The following is a 15,583-nucleotide window of genomic DNA, read 5'->3' as shown; positions in this document are numbered from 1 at the left end:
CTATCCATCTCCAGTTCTAACCATAAAACCCAAATCTTGACAGAATGTGAGAATCAGCCAACATGTCCCCACTTTCCCAAAATGTCTTTACATCCTATGGTTTATAAGTTGTCTTGTTTTGCTCCTCACAAAGAGGACTTGACTTAACTTAACTTAACCATCAAAACTAAGTTCCCTAAACCCTAAAAAGAGAAGTTTATACAAAAAACTTTTGGAACTTGCAAAGATATAAGTGCACATGTGCAAACAAACACACACACACACACAGTGCAGTGCAGCTCAGACATGTGTAGTCTCTTTTTCAAAGCAGCCATTGTGGACTGTCATCATAGGGAAGCACAGCTGCTGCTGATAGCTTTGTGCTCAGGTCAAGAATCCCAATAAGACAAGACAGTGTGACAGTGAGCCAGCGGGAACAATGGCAGGACCTTGAAAGTGAAAGCAAAATGGAATACAGCCATGGCATCGTTTAATGCACACCTGTGCTTTTCACACGCCACAAAAGGCCGGGGAGAAAAACACGATGTGTTTGAACAAATGAATATTCTTTTGTAAAACTAACTGACTTTGTTTTAAATAGAAAAATCACTTTGACACATTCCATTTCTCGCCACTGTCTTTGTGATGTTTCTACTGAGTGGCTCAATACCACATGTTTGTGTCCTATACTATTCCAATAAGTCACAACTTTGAATTTCTAGCAATATTGATATGAGTCTGATTGTGTGTTTGACCTCTTTTAACAAAGCAGCTGTTAATATGGCTTCTGTGGGAATGACTAGGATTCATGGACAGAAGAGTCTTGTAACAGAGAAGATCAAATACAGCTGTGTTCACAGTTATTATTGTAAATCTGTTTCATACTGTTCCGATTTCAAATTTAACATTTAACATTTACAACTGCAGTGTTTTATAAGTAAGTGCCAGTTATTGGGAGTTATTCTGGAAGAAAATGGACAAAAGCACTTAGTTACAGGACATTTTCTGGTCCTTTTATGTTTTTTTTGTTTTTGTTTTTTTAAAGTCCAGGCGGATATATTGAGGGTTAGGTGTTAAAGAGTTAAAGTCCCATGATGTAATAGGAGTTAGCGGTGTGTGGATAAGAGCACAGAATGGCCAAAAAAATGTTTTCTTCCTCAGCGTGACGTGCCGTTCATGAAGCTTCAGCTAACTGTTCCATTTACTGTGCTACCAAGAAAGCGAGTCCCAGTGGAGCACTAACGCGACAGCTGGATGATGGATCCCATCGAGTGCATGTGCCACTCAAACACAACTGTCCTCTCTGAGCCAAAGCTATGTCCTGCTGTTATTCTGGGGTCTCAGTAATGGGGCATGTGTGTTTGGCTGTTATCCCCACATCTCATGAACTCTGACAATGGAGGCTGACAATGGTGAGGGAATAGTTTTCTTTACCTGGGACTCTGCCTAAACAAGGCATGGAGTATTTATAGAGCTCATGCATGCACCATTGTTCCAGGGTGGGGGTCACTATATTTACCCCTTGCTCTGTGTGCGGCTGCATCATAAAGCAGCAAAGACACTGTAGTTATCATCCAGCTACTACTGAGACATGGTGAGTCCACACACATTTCATTATTATTGCATTTACAGGGTACTGAATATATCAGATGATTACACCGTGTACTGTCTTGGTATATGTTTTGATGAATTGTAAATTTTGCTCCACTCACACCAAAGATAATGAATCAATAGGCTCTGTGTGGACATGTGTACGGACACTGAATACAGATCAGCTGAAGAGTCGTCAATAGGACGGCGCTGCGGTGTCCTATTGACGACTCATTGATTATTTCTGTCCCACTACAATGATGACATTTTCAAAATGAGTTTGCAACTGTAGCGCGGGGGGGAAACAAGGTTAGGCGAGGGAACGAGGAGAGGACAGGAGAGGAGAGGAGAGGAAACAAGGTTAGACGAGGGAACGAGGAGAGGAGAGGAGAGGAGAGGAGAGGAGAGGAAACAAGGGACAAGGGAACGAGGGAACAAAGAGGGGAGGAGGCGAGGAATAAGAAACAGAGAGGAGAGGAGAGGAAACTTCTGAGGCCCATGTCCAGATTTGTCCAATAGAAAGAATGTGGCACAATTGGTGAAGCTGGTTAACTGTGTCAATTCTTTTAAATAATCAGCTTATTATTAAGTTAGAGGGCTGTGTTGAGTTATATATGTATATATATATATATATATATATATATGTGTGTGTATTTATACACATATATACATGTATGAATATATATGTGTATGTTATACTAACTTTTTTCTTTTTTTTATAAATTTTTGTTGCCACAAACTTGATAAATGCTGCTCTGTCACTAAAATGATTGCATCCATCTTAGTCACAGATAAAGCGACTGGTCCGAGCGCGTTTATCTACGAACATGAACAACACAAACAAAAACTATTTTCAATATAGCCACCATTTCGCCACAGGAAACAGGAAGTGACCTCTGCAACTTTGCAGTATATATTGACCGACATGTGAGAGACATGAGAGACCCGGCCAGAAAACATCAGCACATGAAAACACGCACAGTGCCACCTGCTGGCCGGGCCCGACACAATGCTGCTTACAAGGCCCACCTGCAATATATCCCCAGCCCACCTGTGGGCCACTGCCCACCCTTTGGGAAACACTGTTGGCGTTCAACACAAAACAGCAAATTCTGACTCACTTCCCACGTTCGCACGGATCCTCTTACAACAACATGGATAAGTAAAACGCTGCCGAGCACCAGAGGTCCTGTCCATGACGAGATACACGACAGCTAATCCACAACGCGGCTGAGACAGCAGCTGTGGAGAGGCAACATGGTGTCACTGCTCTGCCTCAGACTGTTTCTCACACTTCCCTGGCAGTTGTGTAAATAGATCAACGTAATCCTTTGCCTCTGAGGGATTTTTTTTTTTGATCAAACAAGCCACAGTTTAGCATCCTGTCATTACCCCGGCCTGATGGAATAATCCCTCATGTGATCCTGGGACAGTAAGAGTGCAAATGGTCGACCACACCCTCCCCGGGCTTAGTCTGCATCCTCATAGAAGAGAATTAAATGCTCGAGTAAACATTTCCATATAAACTGACAGCGTTTGTAATCCTCCCTAATGAAAGCTCGCCTGTCAAGCAGCCTCTCATAAGTTTTTCATTATTATGAGCACATGAGTCACAGTGAAACTGATAATGAGTGAAAGTGGAGCAGAGAGCCAGGTGATGATTGTGACATCAGTGGCGGATCTAATTCATACAACGTTGTCAAACCCCTGCAGTCGCCCAAGAAAGCAAAGAAGAGAGCGGAGGGAGCCAGCTCCAACGTCTTCTCCATGTTTGAACAGGCCCAGATCCAGGAGTTTAAAGAGGTCACGACCTTTCCTTTTCTTACTTCATGTCGCATGTGTGTGTATCTGTGTGTGGTGAATGCTTAGCTGTGTTACTGCAAATAACAAGAGTTACAATTCTCACAGGCTTTCACCATCATGGACCAAAACAGAGACGGCTTCATTGACAAGAACGACCTGAGGGACACGTTCGCAGCTTTAGGTGGGAACATTTATGTCAATATGTGTCTCTTCTTCTGTTCATGCTTTCATACAGCTGTAACGCGTCATTCTTTAGAAGTGCAGTGTGCAAACTGAAATTGAATTAATTTATAATTATGTTTTCAAATATTTAGTATCAACTGCAGTGCATCATTGCTTTATAGTAACATAATAATAATCGCTCCACACGACTCTCTCTCTTGTCACCTGAAGGCCACCATAGTTTCTCATATACACATGGATGGGAAGTGTGAAGCAAAAGGTATTAACTTGGTTGCAATGTACAACTTCACCCCTAGATGACACTGTGTCATATACACTGCTCCTTTAAGTCAGTCATGGGACCCACAAATGTTTTTTACAGCCTTTTACTCAAGATCACTTTAAAGAGACATAGAATAACATGATTTATTTTCCAAGCATATATCTCTTGAAAAGGCCTGATTTGTCTTTGTAAAATAATATTAAAATAAGAATCAATTATAAAAAACTAGGAACATCATCAACAAATGTCTCTTAAAAAGTGAACGCAATTAGTTCATGAAACACTCCTTTAAGTAACGGAGACAAAGCAATTTTCTGTTTGTCCTTAAACTGAGTACATCCTCTGTTGAAGTTTTTTATGAATTAATCATGAAAATGAGGAGCAGAATATGCAGTAATGTGTAAATGATGTCTCTCATCCTTGTCCAGGCCGTTTAAATGTCAAACAGGAGGAGATTGATGATATGCTGAAAGAGGCACCGGGGCCCGTTAATTTCACAGTCTTTCTCACTATGTTTGGAGAGAAGCTAAAGGGTGAGTATTCTGTGTAGTCTGGGGTGTCAGTTTATTAGGTACACCTGACTTAAACTAATGCAGTCTTATTCATCCAGCCATCCATTCAGATGTTACTTAATCATCATCGGCCACAAATGCTCTGATAGTACAGTGACAAATAAGACCAGTGGGTGGCAGTAGAGGTTCAGATTATATGATGCAGAGCATGTTAAAATTTGAATGTAAAAAATTCTGTCATTATTCAAAAAAACTATGTTACAAAATATGTATTAGGGCTGCAATAATTCATCGATGACTAAATTAATCACCACCTATTGTGATAATCTATGAATCGAGTCTTTTTTAGCAAATAAAACAACAACAAACAAATCCTTAAATGTGACTTTTTTTTCTGGTTTCTTTGCTCCATAAAACAAAACAAGATTATCATTTGGGTTTGCAACATTTTTCCACCTTTTATATCAAATAATCAACAGATTCATCAATTACAGAAATAACCATTAGATGCAGCCCTAATATGTATAGCCATACATATTGTATCATGAAATGAATGCAATGAGTTGCTGACATGTGATTGGCTGGTCAGATATATGCATTAAGAAAATCTAATAAACCTCATAAAGTGGCCAGTGAGTGTATAAATATGTGTTTCTGTTGTCAGCATACCACGAACATTATAATCTTCTTTAACAAGGTGTGCCTAATAATCTGACAGATGAGGATAAACAAATTTAAAGAACGTATGTTTGATGAAATCCATGCTGTTGCTGTGCAGGCGCTGACCCAGAGGAGACCATTCTCAACGCTTTCAAAGTCTTTGATCCTGAGGCAAAAGGAACGTTAAAGAAAGACTAGTGAGTAACTTGCTGGTGAACGTTTACTCAGTGACGTGAACGTCTTGCTCATCACCATCATCATGATCACTGCTTGTCTTCACAGTGTCACAGAGATGCTGACGACACAGGCGGACAGGTTCTCACCTGAGGAGGTCAGAACTCTCCCTCTGATGATATCACACCAGTTTGTAGCATTTACTGCACATTTTACATGTTACATTTGACTTATTGTCCATAGATGGAGCAGATGTTTGCAGCTTTCCCTCCAGATGTAGCAGGGAACCTCGACTACAAGAACCTGGTCCATATCATCACACACGGTGAAGAAAAAGACCAGGAATAGAGCTGGATGATTCAATTCTACACATGAATAACAAGTGTGGTGTCCCAATTTGAACACGCAACAGAGCAGAAACAAAGCTAACTATTTCAGGTTTAATGATTTTATTCTGAAATGTGTATGGATGTATTAATTATATATTAATTATTATCATTATTATTATTATTATTACTATACACATGTTTTGGTGTATGTTATTGCACTATTAGACTATGATGAAATCCCTGAAATTAAAGGTTGATATGATGACGGCAAAGGAAATGTTCAATGTGTTTTAATGTGAAAGAATAAAGGAAAGTAGCAGCAGTGAAAGATAACTGTTGAAAATATCTGTTATTCCAGTTTTCAGTCTGGTAACAAAATGTCAGAAAACTGTGACAAACATGGGTCATGGAAAATCAATACTTTCAGAAACAAAGTGTACATTTCTAATTTGCTGTAAGAAAAACAAACATGTGTTTTATTTTTGACCAGACAAATTTGCACCATGTCAATAACAGTTGGTGGAGTCGAGGGAGATTTGCAGCAGCAGAAGGTTTAACCCTTGTAGAATACTTACTTTAATAATAATAGTAGTATTAAGTATTATTATTATTATTATTAGTAGTAGTAGTGATAAAATCACAAGGAACTTGAACATGTGCATGAATTTCAAAAGAAAATAAATGCACATGTTCATTATTATTATTTTATTATTATTATTATTATTATTATTATTATTAATTATGATAAAAGGCAGATGGCTGTGGAGATGAAAGACATCTTGAACCATGTTAGTACACTGAACTTACAGCCAGATGGAAGCGACTCAGACTATTATCTTCCTGTCTCTTTTGCTCCTTTATATTGTAGGAAATATGTTATAATAAAAGATAGTCATTTCATATTGAACAATATTAATATAATATACATAATGCTTTTCGTGTCTTATTGTGAACATTGCTAATTAGGGGGGGATTTAGTGTCTAAATAAGACAATGGTATAACCATAGTTTTTTTATGGCTGAGCACAGAAATGCTCCCAGCAATTACTTAATAGCCTTAATATCTGATATTTTCTCTGTTTTGTTAATACTATTACACTCGTCTTTTAACAATTAAGTAAATGACCTGACGTTTCCTATCTTTTTCCATTTGTTCATCATCTTTTTTTTACATCTCACTTGAACAGTTGAAGACGCGTTTTCCCCATCCTGTCCTATAGGGGGCAGTAGCAGAGCGGCTAGCAGCGACAGCCTCCTTGAACCGCTAGCTAGCTGCACAAGGTGCGGCAGAGACGGGACACCAGCATCGCGGTTGACGCGGTTATTATTGTTGTTATTTTTTACTCTGCGTTTCACAGCACAAACCAATAGTAGATGTAGATATTTTGAATCTGCAATGTTAGAGTAGTTTAGTAGATTTCCCACAACGATAAGCTAAAGATAAGCAGGGTCACACAACAGCTTCACCCTCAGCTGGAAAAACAGCGAAGCTAACGCTAGATAGCTAATGCTTGGATAGCTAGCGGACTGGACTAGCTCAAACGCTGATTTGACCGAGCAGGTTTTTATTAACGCCAGTGTCGCAATGGCTGATGTTGACAAGCTCAACATAGACAGTATCATCCAACGTCTTTTAGAAGGTAAGGAAATACCGAATGTTTTATTTGAATGCTGATGTGACATATGCTAACAGGCGGTAGCGCCGGCTAAAGCTTCGCTGGCGCATGTTTGTCAACACCTTGTTTAAGAACTAGCCTAGCTAACGTAATTTATTATTCTATACGAGTAGTTATGTTCTATCAGATGTGTCTCTTAGGTTGAAATGGTAGTGTAGTCGCAGGCCATAAAGCATCACGTACTTGGTATTACGCACACACATTCACATTGACGCTGCGCATTCCTGCATCCCCGCCGCGTGAACGCGCACAGTTATAACAGAAACTGTCAGCCGTTCTGTGCGATAATATCTAAACTGCAGGGCTCTTCAACCTTCGTTTTTCTGAGAGCCACTTTGACAAAATGAAAATGGCCGAGAGCTACTCTTGTAACCATTTATTCTCAGATTTCAACCCAAACAATCTGAATGAGCTTGTGTTGCACGCACATCCAATGTCGGTGTCCACAATTCATATTTAGCGATAAACGTAAGAAAAATAAATCCATGTGCATTTTGTATGTCTGTATGCACTATTAAATTAAAAATCTGCTACCAAAACATGTTCAGCTGTATGACGTATACTGGGTGTTTTCATTTAGTGGTATGACTGGCACTGCATGGAGTCAACAAGAGAGGTGTAAGCTGGAGTGTATCCACTTAGCTTCACTCATATGGGGTCATTTAAAAGTTCATCTGACAGTCTTGTTCTACAACTCATTGGCAAATAATATAAAATGTAAGCAGGTTTGTGTTCCATTAGTGAAAGACTGGAAGCTACTTGTTGGAGACCTCCGGTGTAGAGCAACAAAATAAATATACTTTGTCTAGTTTGCCAGTTGTGATGATTTATATCTAAAGGCAAACTCTTTTCTGTTCTTGATCCATTTTCTTCTGTGGTTAGCTGAATGCAACTAGACTAGACATTTTCACCTCTCATCTCGTCTTCCGTTCTGACTAAATGGTGGAAAAAATATTTATTTAAGTTAAACAATGCAAAACAAGTTCATCCCTCTGGCCCAGTTTCAGGTTGTTGGTTTTACCTGAGTCAAGGTGTGACAGTGGGTCATCAGGATTACCTGAGTGATGGAGTCTGTTATTGTGTGCTGCTGGAGTCTTTAATAAAACTCTGGTACACTTCAAACCCTGTAACACCTTAAAGGGGACATATTATGCAAAATCAACTTTTTAACCATTTCAATACTTATATTTGGGACTCTGGAGGCCCTACCAGTTGCCAAAGTGTGGAAAAAGAATACTCAGTCATGGTTTCGTGGTTCCCCTTAGTGTAAGTATAGGCGATAAAACCCTCGATGTTGAATTCCCTGCGCTTATGACGGCAGCATGCGCATTTTACCGCAAATGTTACCGCCCCACCAGTAAGTTTACTTGGAGAGCTCCACCTTAGCTCCACCTTGTCCCTGCGAGAGTGCAGGCGAGGGAGGAAGAGCGGTATTATGTAAACGCGGAGGGACAAGTGTGCTGTTGGTGGCTGCACAGTGGAGCACAGTGTTTTACACAAACTTCCAGCCTCAGAGGATTTTATATATCACGCTAATGTGCCAGATAAAGTCAGCAAACGTGTGTCCGTGTGTTCGCACCACTTCACATCAGACTGCGGCCAACGGTCGCCGTATTTAGTCAGCGAACGTATTTCACCGACGTACAAACACACACATTGTTAAGAAAAGGTCACAAAGAGCTCATAACTGACCATTCTGACACATCCTAATTAAAAATATTTGTTCAGTACGTCCTCCATGACCGGAGCACAGACTCAGTCTGATACAGTCACATACAACAGCTGTTTATGCAGCGATCAGCGGTGGCGATCGGCAGTGCTGCACTCTCTGTGAAAACCAGTTAGGGGCATAGGGTGTTAGGGGCATAGGGACACCACCGCTGCCAGCGGCGAGCTGCATAAACTGTCGCTGTATGTGTGAGTGCCGTCACAGGAACAGACCTCCGACACATGGATACTTAGTGACAGCACCAAAGTAGACACTAACCGAACAATGTGGTTAAGGCAGTGCAGGAACCAAACAACCACTGCATAAACGGATGGCACAGCACAGAAGAGCAAGCTCATGTAGACAAAACTCTGCTGTCCATCTACATCTGAGGGACAGGGGACACTCTTGAGGATGAGAATGTTTTCATTTTGGGCAGGGAAGACGGATGATTTGGTGACGGAAGCTATCCATGTTAATGTGGAGAAAACATCACTCAACAAATGAGATGGACTAAGACCAACTATCAGCCTCTTGCAATGTTGTCCTGAGCTCTCTTCACACAATAAGCTGTGGAATGGTTCAGTAATGTTTTTGTTCACCAAGATGAATGTTACATGTGTGAAAATCACATTAATAATGTAAAGCAGACCAAAGTACAATATAGGTAACACTATTTGAGCTCTAAATTGGGGAGAGGTACAATAAGTGTCCAGTGGCCATTATTGATGATACAATGTAAAATTCAAATGAATCACCTCAAACTACAACAATACAATATAAAGAGATGATTTGTAGGTCAAATAGTGTTTCCCACATTGTATTTTGGACTGTTTTAGCTTGCATTCTGTTAATAATGTTACTTCCTCTCTCTGATAACTTTTACAGTTATTAAACTATTAACTTACCATAATTGGCAAACCTGACAAAGTACATTTTTTCATTTTCATGCTGAACTTTGTACTAGAAAATACTTATATACTTAATAAGAATTACTGTCAGTATAATATATACATATGTATATTTTGCTTTACGGGACTTTGTTTGATTTTCTTGTCGCAGTCAGAGGAGCAAAACCTGGCAAAAATGTGCAGCTCCAGGAGAATGAGATCCGTGGATTATGCCTCAAGTCCAGGGAGATCTTTCTCAGTCAGCCCATTCTCCTGGAGCTCGAAGCTCCTCTCAAGATATGTGGTGAGTAGTGAGGAAGATTTTTTGCTTATCCAGATGTATTTTATATTGGATTTGAACTGCACAAATGAGAAGCTCTGCTGCAGGTTTCAGGCCATCTGAGTTCATTTTACACTTTAAATCCGTGGAGAGCGAGCAGTATGTTTCAGAACCTGACAGACTGAATATATCTGACCCTTATAATACCCCAGGGGTTTGTCACAACTGTGGAAACAGCCAGGATATTATTCCAGACCCATAGTAACATGACATCTCCCATGTTCTGATAAACTTTTCCTCCTAATGAGGTACTGTATGTACAATGCCTGAAATATAGGTCTATCGATTAATGGACATTTTTGGGGACTCAAATGATCGCGTACTTTTAATCTAGTTTAGTTTTGTATGTGCATTAATGTATCTTTGTCCTACAGGAGACATCCATGGGCAATACTATGACCTGCTAAGGCTGTTTGAGTACGGAGGCTTCCCTCCAGAGAGTAACTACCTGTTTCTGGGAGACTATGTGGACAGGGGGAAGCAGTCTCTGGAAACCATCTGTCTTCTGCTGGCATACAAAATCAAATACCCTGAGAACTTCTTCCTGCTGAGGGGAAACCACGAGTGTGCTTCAATCAACAGAATATATGGTTTCTATGATGAGTGTGAGTATTTTTGTGTAGCAAATGACTGTGTGGTTTCATACACAGTAGAAGAAGTGTAATTATTGGAATCTACTTGGTCTGTTTGTTTTAGGTAAACGAAGGTACAACATCAAACTGTGGAAGACGTTCACAGATTGTTTCAACTGCCTCCCAATTGCCGCCATTGTTGATGAGAAGATCTTTTGCTGCCACGGAGGTAGGTTCTCATAATTTGTATATTATCATGTTTCCCAGACAGATCTTGTGCCAAAGATTTTTTTTCCAGCCACATCAACTGACCCTCGCTCCAGTCCAGTAGGTGGCAGTAATGCACCTGTAAATTGGTTCGTTTTAACAGCAGCTAGCATGACCGAGTATAAATCCAAAGTTACATAGTAGTTAAATAGAATGTACCCTCAACACTGAAGTCATTTGTGTGGCAGCATTTCAGACACTGTAGTAACTGCTAGAGGATGCACAGTTGTTGTGTCCAAAGAAAAGCCAGTCGTTTAGATTAACGCATGTTTAGGGATTTTTAACTGATGTACAGTTTGTCATCGTTTGGTTTGATTCTTTGCCAGCAGTTTGTTGATGTCACATTTCAGTATCAGCTCATCTGCTTGGAAAAAAAATCACCAGGTACCAGATACTATCCTTAATAGAAATGCAAAGAAACCAAGTGGAGTTGAGCCATGCCATGCTAGAACTGTATAATAACAGAGGACCCGTCCACTTACCCTTCCTTTTCCCATGCGTATCGAGAAACTACAGTGGCCTTCATATCCCAGAAAGGATGTTTTTTAAGCTTTAAAGTAACGCTGCTCTGTAAGATAACAGCATGCATACATAAAGGCCCTTGTCAAATGTACATGCACAAGCTTATTCTGTGAATATAATTCAATTTCTTGCTAAATGATACACCCTGGACCTTTGATGTCAGCTGTTCTCATTTGTAATTTTTTTCATTTGTGGTTTTCAGCTGACGTAGGCCTCAAATATGTGCAACTGGCCCTGACCTCAATATCACTGTGTTTGTGTATTTGTACTTTCACTGCTCTTGTGTTCAGGACTGTCACCTGACCTTCAGTCCATGGAGCAGATCAGACGCATCATGCGCCCCACTGATGTGCCGGACCAGGGTCTGCTGTGTGATCTGCTGTGGTCTGATCCAGATAAGGATGTGCTGGGCTGGGGAGAGAACGACAGAGGCGTATCATTTACCTTTGGCTCAGAGGTGGTGGCCAAATTCCTACATAAACATGATCTGGATCTGATCTGCCGTGCCCATCAGGTAATCACAACATGCACATTCTGTAATGTAGTACTGATGCTCTATAAAAAAAGAGATACAATTATTGCACCGTAATCATTTGTTCAGTGAGTGTCCTTTGTTGTTTAAACCTGTGTTTTCTACTTTCCCTTTGTCACTTGCAGGTTGTTGAGGATGGCTATGAATTTTTTGCAAAGAGGCAGCTTGTCACTTTGTTCTCCGCTCCTAACTATTGTGGGGAGTTTGACAACGCTGGCGCCATGATGAGTGTGGATGAGACCCTCATGTGCTCTTTTCAGGTAAGACCTCAGTTGTGCATTACAGGTGTGTTTTTAACTGATGTTGCACCTAAACATTAAACTTACATACTTTACTTTGCACACACTGTACTTTTATATTTTGTTGTGTCTCATTAAGTGTTAAGTCTCTTGTTGTGTCTTGTATTTAAATGCCTTTCGTCATGTCTATTTAAATGTCAAGTCCTTCGTTATTTCCGTTATTTTTACTATTTTACTGTGTACCTCAAGCCGGGAGTCTCTGCAAAAATTTCATTATGTCCTCATAATGACAATAAAAACTTCTTGAATCTTGAACAACTTTTTGTGGATTAGCATAAAAACAAATTTATTGATAGTTCAGTGCTCGCTCTCACTTGAGCTGTGTGAGTTTATCACAATACATGATTTTGCAGATACTCGGTAAATTGCAATATCGTGATCATATGTTGTTGTGGCGATTCCCACCCCTGGTTACAGGTCAACAAATGTTGTCCACATCGTACAGGGTGTTACAAACAATTGAATTATTGTTTTTTACTAGACACATGCTAAAGTTGTTTGGTCTGTGACAGAAGGTCATCAGGAAAACACCTGACCACACTTGATTCCCTTTAGTGTTTGTTTGTGGGTAATGAACAGCTTAACTGCATGGTACATATTTACTTGTACATTTTTTTTTATTTTGGGATGCGGTCACTATATGATTTGCATTAAATTGATAAATTGGTTAACATTTGTGTCTCATTCAGTGTTTGCAAATCTTTGTATCCCCTGCGTAGATTTTGAAACCAGCTGAGAAGAAGAAGCCCAACGGCAGCCGTCCTGTGACTCCACCACGTAACATGGTGACCAAGCAAGCCAAGAAATGAGGGCCCAAATGCGGAGTCTCACTCCTCTGTTCTGCTTTCATCTTTCTGCATTTGAGGGATTTGTTCTCCTTCGTGCTGCCAATGCTGAAAAGATATCCACTCCTACACGATGAAAGCAAAATATTTTTGTTGTTTTGTCCACGGGGGTAAATTGATATGTCACCATGAAAACCTCAGGTGTTTTTGCACTCCATTTTGCAGCTAGTATTTGCCACATATGACTGTTCAATCAGGAAAAATGTAATAATATGGCTAATTATGCACAGGAATGCCTTGTTTGAAGCTGTGCACAATTTTTCCAGTTTTTTTGTTGTTTTTGTTTTCATGTCCTAATCGTGTGTCATCTTCTCCTCACTGTCTGTACTGAGGAAATAATAGTTATAAAACCTATGGGAAAAGTCACAAACACCTGTTTACTTCTGTAAAAAAATTATCTACAGTTAATTTGCAGTCGTGTCGTAGAACATTGACTCCACAATGCATCATTACATTTTTAAACAAGTATTGTGCTAAATTAAATGATTAAAAAGCACTCTTGTAATGTTTAAATCTTTCTAATAAACTTTTGAGTGTATTTTAGGGGGACGTTGGTGTCACATTGTCATTTGTCTGCACAACTTTTTGCTTTTTGTATATAATATAGGGGATTTGTCCCATAAATGAAGCTGAAAAAAGGATTTAAACTGCTACTGTCTGTGGTGTAACAGGCACATACAGTATTGTGAAAGAATGCTTTCACAAATGTAAATTCTATGTTGATTTTCATCAATTTCCAAAATGCAAAGTAAAGTAATGCTTTTAGTTCATGGAGCAGCTGCCTCGGCCCCAAAGGGCATTGACTTAGTGCAATATGTTAGTTTGAAAACAAACATTGCATGTGGAAATCAACAAACACTGTAATTGGTAGAAACAAAAAAGTGTTGCAGCACAGTAAAAAATAGATTAAACACTATACAGTGTGTATAATGTGTGTGTCCACAGCACCAGTCAGAAGTTTGGACAGTCAAAATTCATTTCAGTTGACTGGTGTCTTGTCAACAGTTATTTTCTAGTAATGAGTTTGAGAGCATCAGTTGTGTTGGTTAGGTTTGGTACACAGTTCTTCTATAGAGTGAAAAGCCCTTTTGACTCCTGTTCTAATCCACATTATTGTATAGACTACTGCCTACACACATCTGTACCTTAATTGCACAGAGAAGGGTAAAACCCTTGGTAAAAGGGATCTTGTCCAGTCTGCACCTTGTGCATGGAATAATATTACATATTATGCTGCAGAAAGACTGGAAACTAACTGAAGTTGTGGCCAATTTCAGAACGTGCACTTGTTTTTCATAATCTCCTTGTAAATGTAATGTGTTTTCTTTTTATTTGTCTTTTGCTTGTGTTTTAACGGTGTACATTTGTATCTGAGACCAAGACCAAGCGTTTCCTCTGCTGCTGGGCATAAATTCATCAGAGGTACCACAGATTAGAGTCCTCATAAATGTTACACAGAGTTAAAGTAGCATAAACTGTGTGAATCAGGCCTTCATGGTTGAATTACTGCAAAGAAGCCACGACTGAGGAAGAGATGAGTTTGAGACAAGAAACACAATGACTGGACATTAGAGCAGCAGAATAATGATGTACTTTAATCTGATGGAGGAGGAGGTGTGATGGTGTGGGGACACTTTGCTGCTGATGCTGTTGGCTACCACATTGCAGTGACTTGACATCCCATCTGGTTTGTGTTTACTGGGATCATCATGTTTTACAGAAACAATAATCCCGAACACACAACTATTTGACCAAGGAGGAAAGTGATGGACCTGGCCTCCACAATCACCTCTCAATCCAACCAAAACACAATTTCAGGCCCTCTGTGAACTCCTTCAAGACTGCTGTAAAACCACTACACACGATGACCTCGTGACCCAAGACTGTGTAAGGTTGTCATCAAAGCAAAGTGACTACTTTGAAGAATGTAAAAAAACATTATTCTGGTTTGTTTACTCAATATCTTTTCCCCTAATAATTTCAGTATGTAGAAAATAATAAAAAAAAATAAAGAGAACCCGTCTGTAAAATTAGTGGCAATTAAATATGAGAAATAAACAGCAGCTATACAGAGAATAAAGTATTAAATCAATTAGAATGTAATGGATATGAATGTGTCATGTGTTTCCTTTCAAATATAATTTTCTTTTCAAAGATTGAATTTGAATGAATTTGATCCAAATGAAGAAAGAAAATCCAAAAAGCAAGCATTAATTTTAATTGTGCCTAGTGCAACAAGTCATTTTCACATTGAATAGCTTGTCTGTAAATATGATATATAAATTTGTACATCAATTTTCTATATTTAAGCATTTCAGATATTCACAACGACATTTCTCCACATCTGTATGAGGTTTCTCCTTACAACTGGAATTGTGAACCATGGAATTATGGAGAGTCATAACGTTAATTTTACACTGCTTTAAAGCACTTTATATCT

General features: G+C 39.4%; 2 protein-coding genes across 2 annotated transcripts; both read left to right on the top strand.

Annotated features, from left to right (window-relative positions):
• Positions 1-1,492: 1,492 nt before the first annotated feature.
• myl2b (myosin, light chain 2b, regulatory, cardiac, slow) lies at positions 1,493-5,820 on the top strand. Its single transcript, XM_044026653.1, has 7 exons — positions 1,493-1,573; positions 3,283-3,372; positions 3,478-3,553; positions 4,246-4,350; positions 5,108-5,186; positions 5,272-5,320; positions 5,407-5,820. The coding sequence occupies exons 1-7, from the start codon at positions 1,571-1,573 to the stop codon at positions 5,509-5,511; spliced, it is 507 nt and encodes a 168-aa protein (XP_043882588.1). The 5' UTR covers positions 1,493-1,570; the 3' UTR covers positions 5,512-5,820.
• Positions 5,821-6,735: 915 nt separating this feature from the next.
• Positions 6,736-13,692, top strand: LOC122769805 (serine/threonine-protein phosphatase PP1-gamma catalytic subunit A). Its single transcript, XM_044026648.1, has 7 exons — positions 6,736-7,132; positions 9,939-10,070; positions 10,481-10,711; positions 10,803-10,907; positions 11,758-11,981; positions 12,125-12,259; positions 13,018-13,692. The coding sequence occupies exons 1-7, from the start codon at positions 7,078-7,080 to the stop codon at positions 13,105-13,107; spliced, it is 972 nt and encodes a 323-aa protein (XP_043882583.1). The 5' UTR covers positions 6,736-7,077; the 3' UTR covers positions 13,108-13,692.
• Positions 13,693-15,583: the final 1,891 nt, after the last annotated feature.

Source organism: Solea senegalensis, linkage group LG5 (genome assembly GCF_019176455.1).
Source record: "Solea senegalensis isolate Sse05_10M linkage group LG5, IFAPA_SoseM_1, whole genome shotgun sequence".
Lineage (NCBI taxonomy): Eukaryota > Metazoa > Chordata > Actinopteri > Pleuronectiformes > Soleidae > Solea > Solea senegalensis.
Note: the sequence above shows the minus strand (reverse complement) of the source record. Positions and strands in the feature narration are given on the sequence as shown.